The following is a 4,604-nucleotide window of genomic DNA, read 5'->3' as shown; positions in this document are numbered from 1 at the left end:
AGGAAGCAGCAGCGAAACGAAGAGCAGGCGAATCCTGTTCGTGGGCTGGCCCAAGCGGAGGTCGCCTGAGCGAAGGCACGACCGACGTAACCATTTTATCTCTTAAACCGTGTGTCCAAATCTTGAACCGTTTTTACCGTTGGATTTCTCGCGTCGAGGTCTTCAAAAGGTTTTGAAGAACTTTTTTTCACAAAAAAACCGAACCAGGAGCATGTTTTTTTCCTTTTCGGAAGCCGTTTCCGAGAGGCACGACCGTGCCTCCCGTGGAAGCAAAAACGTGCCTCTCACAAAAAAAAAAGAAAACACATTTTTTTCCGTTTCTGAGGGGCACGCCCGTGCCCGCACGGAAGCAAAACCGTGCCTCTCGTGAAAAATATAAATCCTCAACATAGTAGTACAATATAGAAGCAGGTCCTGACAGTCAACCATGACAAAATCAAGTTCAAGTAGTGCCCCTGTTTAAAATCAAGTTCAAGTAGTGCCCCTGTTTTTCAGCTTCTGGATACATAAATCCTGAGGAAACGCACAACGCTAGCTCGACATCCAGCCGTCCAGATTAAAGGAAATCAATTTCAACAGAACAAGCATCAAACTCGGCGAAGCGACACCAGGGGTTTCACGTTTTATAATTTTTATTTCAAAAGGTCCACAGTTCACGTTTTCTAATTTTCATTTCAAGGGGTTTACAATTGTTCAGAAGGAACAGCAGCTACAACCAACCCAGGGAATTTCAACTCAACAGTGGTTTCAGGCAGTACAATGACGATCTCATGATCGCTAGCCATCTTTCAGAGTCGTATATGTACACAATTTTGCACTCAGCAACTATAGGCGGCCCCAGCATGATAATCTGCACAAAATTTTGCACTCGCAGGTGTAGAATGGTAATTGCTCCAGAAGAATGACAGGCTGATGAACCCAAGATCACGCCTGATTGAACTCCACCATGTACACGCTAGCTAGCCAGCCATCAAAGCTTCTTCATGTAGCCGACAATTTACTGGTTCTCAATATGTCATCGAAACGTTATAAAAGGTAGGGCACCAGACAAACTAGAAATATATTGCTCATCCTTTTCCATAAAATCTTGCCATGTCACACCTGCATCAACAAATAAAGTGCATGAGAACACCAAACAAAGTCCTATGTGAACACATATTCTAGCTCCAGATAAGACGTCAAGCTTTAGCTGCTTGTCAGATATCACATTAGAGATGACCAGATCCTGAATAAAACGATCAATATATAGTACCCCAAAAGTAGTTGATTACACATGTAAACTCAAAATGAACTGCTAAGCTTTCATGTTCCGTGTCCTAGCTATATGCACCAACTAGCTCATGCAAAATTTACTGATACATCGAAATGTGGCTTCTATGCATAAACTTGAGAGCTTCTTTTCAATTCCCTTCAACTATTATTTTCCCAAGGACTGAAACATCATGTCATAAAATAGCACATTTTACGATTTTGTATCTGGTGGAGACACTGAGGCCCTGTTTGGTTCAGCTTTTATCGCCGGATTCCGCTGCCGCGCAGCAGAATCTGAACCAAAGGGCGAACCCAGCAGAATCCGATTCCAGAAATTCGCTGCCAAAATCTGAACCAAAAACGGAAGCAGCCCAGGACGTGCTTTCCAAAATCTGATTCCGCTGCGGGCCAAAATCTGAAAAGGTTGTATCAGCTGGTTTGCCAAATGACCTACATCTTTTTCAAATCAGATTTTCCACAACTGTTTTTTCACAGCAGATTTTTCACAGCTGCTTTTAGAAATCCACAGCCGAACCAAACAGGGCTTGAATGCCCTTACTGAGAAACAGGGAAATGTCAACTTACACTTAAATCAGAATATACACGATGCAACCATACAGTTCGATTGAAATGAACATAAGACAGGTTATACCTTCAAAGAGAGTGAACTTCTGCAAGACCGCAATGGAGACAACAAACTAATCACCATGTGGGCACTATTATGCCACATCAAGGCTCCGTAGCTTGTCACAGTGAGGCGTAGGGTAGTCATTGGCCCATTTACGCCGATGGAGTTCCACACGACAGTTTCTTCCTAGCATAGTCTTATAATCTCTGAAAACGTGATCCTCGAGGTTATCTCTAGAAGGACTTCCATGTGGAAACTGCTGATCAAAATCTTGTTTGCTGACAAAGTACTCCACCCCATGCTTATCAGTGACTTTTGAAATGGGGAAGTTGTATGTCTTGTGCAGGGCATATTGAGGCTGCTGCACTGGAATGAATGCAAACAAGACAAAAAGTAATACGACCGACAGGTGCATCAATACTGTTAAGTTTATGAACGACCCACCCTGTACAGGATGCTCCCTTCTCTGTTGCTCCTGCCTACCTGCTTCTCTTGTTCTGTAGACATTGTGACCACGGAATGAATTATCACGAGTACCATAGAAGAAAGACCTGAATATCTCATCTGGATCTAAATCTTCTTCATAATTATAGAAGCCATTTCTTGTTTGCCTCCTTCGCCTAGCAGTTCTCTGCCTCATGACATTGGAATATTGGTCGTTAAACTCATGCCCCTCAAGGGTGCCTGTCTGATCATAGGTCTTCCGTGACTGATCATTGCCTAGGCACTTGAAAGCCTTGCTGAGCATCTTGAATGCATCCTCTGCCCCAGGAGCTTTGTTCTTGTCAGGATGAATTTTCAGTGACAGCCTCCTGTAGGCCTTCCTAATCTCCTCCAAGGAGCAAGTCTTCTCCACTCCAAGAATTGCATAGTAGTCTTTGTTCTTCCTGATATCACGGATAACTCTAACATTCTCCTCAGTGTAACCTTTATCAACATTAGAAGGACCAACAAATTCTTTTGGCGTTTTTAGGTTTTCATGGCCTCTTCTGGTCTTGTCCTGGCAAGCAGTACCATTCAGATTCAGGGGATCAAACTTCTTGGTTGAGGTCAACAAATCAACAATTGGAAGGCTGGGATCCAATCTTTGGGCAATTCGGATAAATTTGTCTGCTTGCTGTCTATCTCCAGATGCTAGCGCAGTCTGTGCAAGCTTGACAGACCTCAAGGCCTCATCTTTGTTCCCCTCCATGACTTAAGTCAATCGTTTCCCGCTGGATTAAATATAGGCAGGGTGCTAAACTGATGCCCTGTGAAACAAGAGTAGATTAGATCTCAGAAGAATTTAATAAGTTTTTAGTGCGACTAACAAACTATGGATTCATAAGATAATGAACTGTATGAAAATGGTATATAATTCAAGAAATAGATCAGCATCGGGAATTAGTTGATGTAAACAAATAGCCCAACTAAGAATTAGCAAACTCCTGGGAGCTCTCAAAACCAGAAAATCCTGTACAATATCATTATGAGCAGAGTTAGATAAAACCAAAACTAAACAGATTGTCGCGCTCATCAATTACGCAAACAAACTACATAAGTTGAGCGAATTTTCTTGATGTCATAAACAATTTTAGCATGGAAAAAACCCATTGATCAAACATTGCCATTCCAACATAGCACTGACCTACACAAACTGGTGGAAGGAACCAAACAAGCAACGGACACAGTACATAGCTCAACCTTGATCTCTCCATGGAGATCCCAAGGACGCAAACCACATCCTTTTTTCTGGGTCTTTAGCGCAGTTCACGTGGGGTTGTGTTATGGAAATGTTTTCCTGAGCTCCATCTACTTTTAGCCCCCTTGATTTGTTGTTTGTTTTTGTTCTGCTTTGGGCCTGTAGCAATCGTAAACTGACAGCCTCGGCGACAGCGTGTGGCGTGAGTGTGTAGGGCTGTTATGCATGGCCGGTGTGGCTTTATTAATCTACATAAAGCCAGGCTCCGCTCGTCAAAAATAGGCTCAACCTAAGAACTTCTAGGCATTCAACAACTCAAGTAATCAGCAAGCAATCTGGCCGAGAAGGTCCAAACCTGCATACATGGCCGCTCTGCTGCCCAAAGCTCCTAAGCAAGACCAATTAAATCCTGCCCGTTCTAGAATTTGGGCTAGAGGAACTGTCAGATACTATTGAACTACAAAATCCTATGCCTGATCGATCCAAATTAGCCACCGACTAGGAAAAGCAAGATCCTGACTAAACAAGAACCGTGCGTACACGAATCAGCCGACCCTACGTACCGCCGCAATTCTCGCAAACCCTAGGCCGCACAGCGTCGCAATCAGGAGGAGCAGAAGAGTCCAAGGTGCCGCGAGTACCTGTGCTCGCGGCGACAGGGATCGAGGCAAAAAACTAACAGGTTGAGATTCTGGATTAATCTGATAGCGATCGACCGGAAGTTCTTACCGGGAGGGGATAGGAAGCAAGCCGGCACGGCGAGGAGACTCGCGCCACCACCGTCCGACGGGGGAGACCAGGAGAGGAAGAAGGGGATGGGCGGAGGTGGCACTTTTCCGCGGAACCCCTCAGGTTTTACCGCTTCTCACGATCCCCACCACCGAGCGGACGGCTTCTGACTGGGGCTGGTTGGCGGTGGCTGGGGCCCGCCCAAAGCCCAGAAGTTAAATCCACGACTGGTCTATGCGGCACGGATCGTAAAGCACGCGACCCCCCTCACTGCCTCACCCCACCTTTCATATCGGCCGCCGCCGCCCCCCCCCG

At 45.2% G+C, this 4,604-nt stretch overlaps 1 protein-coding gene across 1 annotated transcript; it reads right to left on the bottom strand.

Moving 5' to 3' along the window:
* Positions 1–614: 614 nt before the first annotated feature.
* Positions 615–4,448, bottom strand: LOC125530381 (chaperone protein dnaJ 49-like). The gene is made up of 3 exons (XM_048694786.1): positions 4,290–4,448; positions 1,904–3,129; positions 615–1,101 (listed from the first exon to the last, which is right to left on the bottom strand). The coding sequence occupies exon 2, from the start codon at positions 3,069–3,071 to the stop codon at positions 1,971–1,973; it is 1,101 nt and encodes a 366-aa protein (XP_048550743.1). The 5' UTR covers positions 3,072–3,129; positions 4,290–4,448; the 3' UTR covers positions 615–1,101; positions 1,904–1,970.
* Positions 4,449–4,604: the final 156 nt, after the last annotated feature.

Source organism: Triticum urartu, unplaced genomic scaffold (genome assembly GCF_003073215.2).
Source record: "Triticum urartu cultivar G1812 unplaced genomic scaffold, Tu2.1 TuUngrouped_contig_6279, whole genome shotgun sequence".
Lineage (NCBI taxonomy): Eukaryota > Viridiplantae > Streptophyta > Magnoliopsida > Poales > Poaceae > Triticum > Triticum urartu.
Note: the sequence above shows the minus strand (reverse complement) of the source record. Positions and strands in the feature narration are given on the sequence as shown.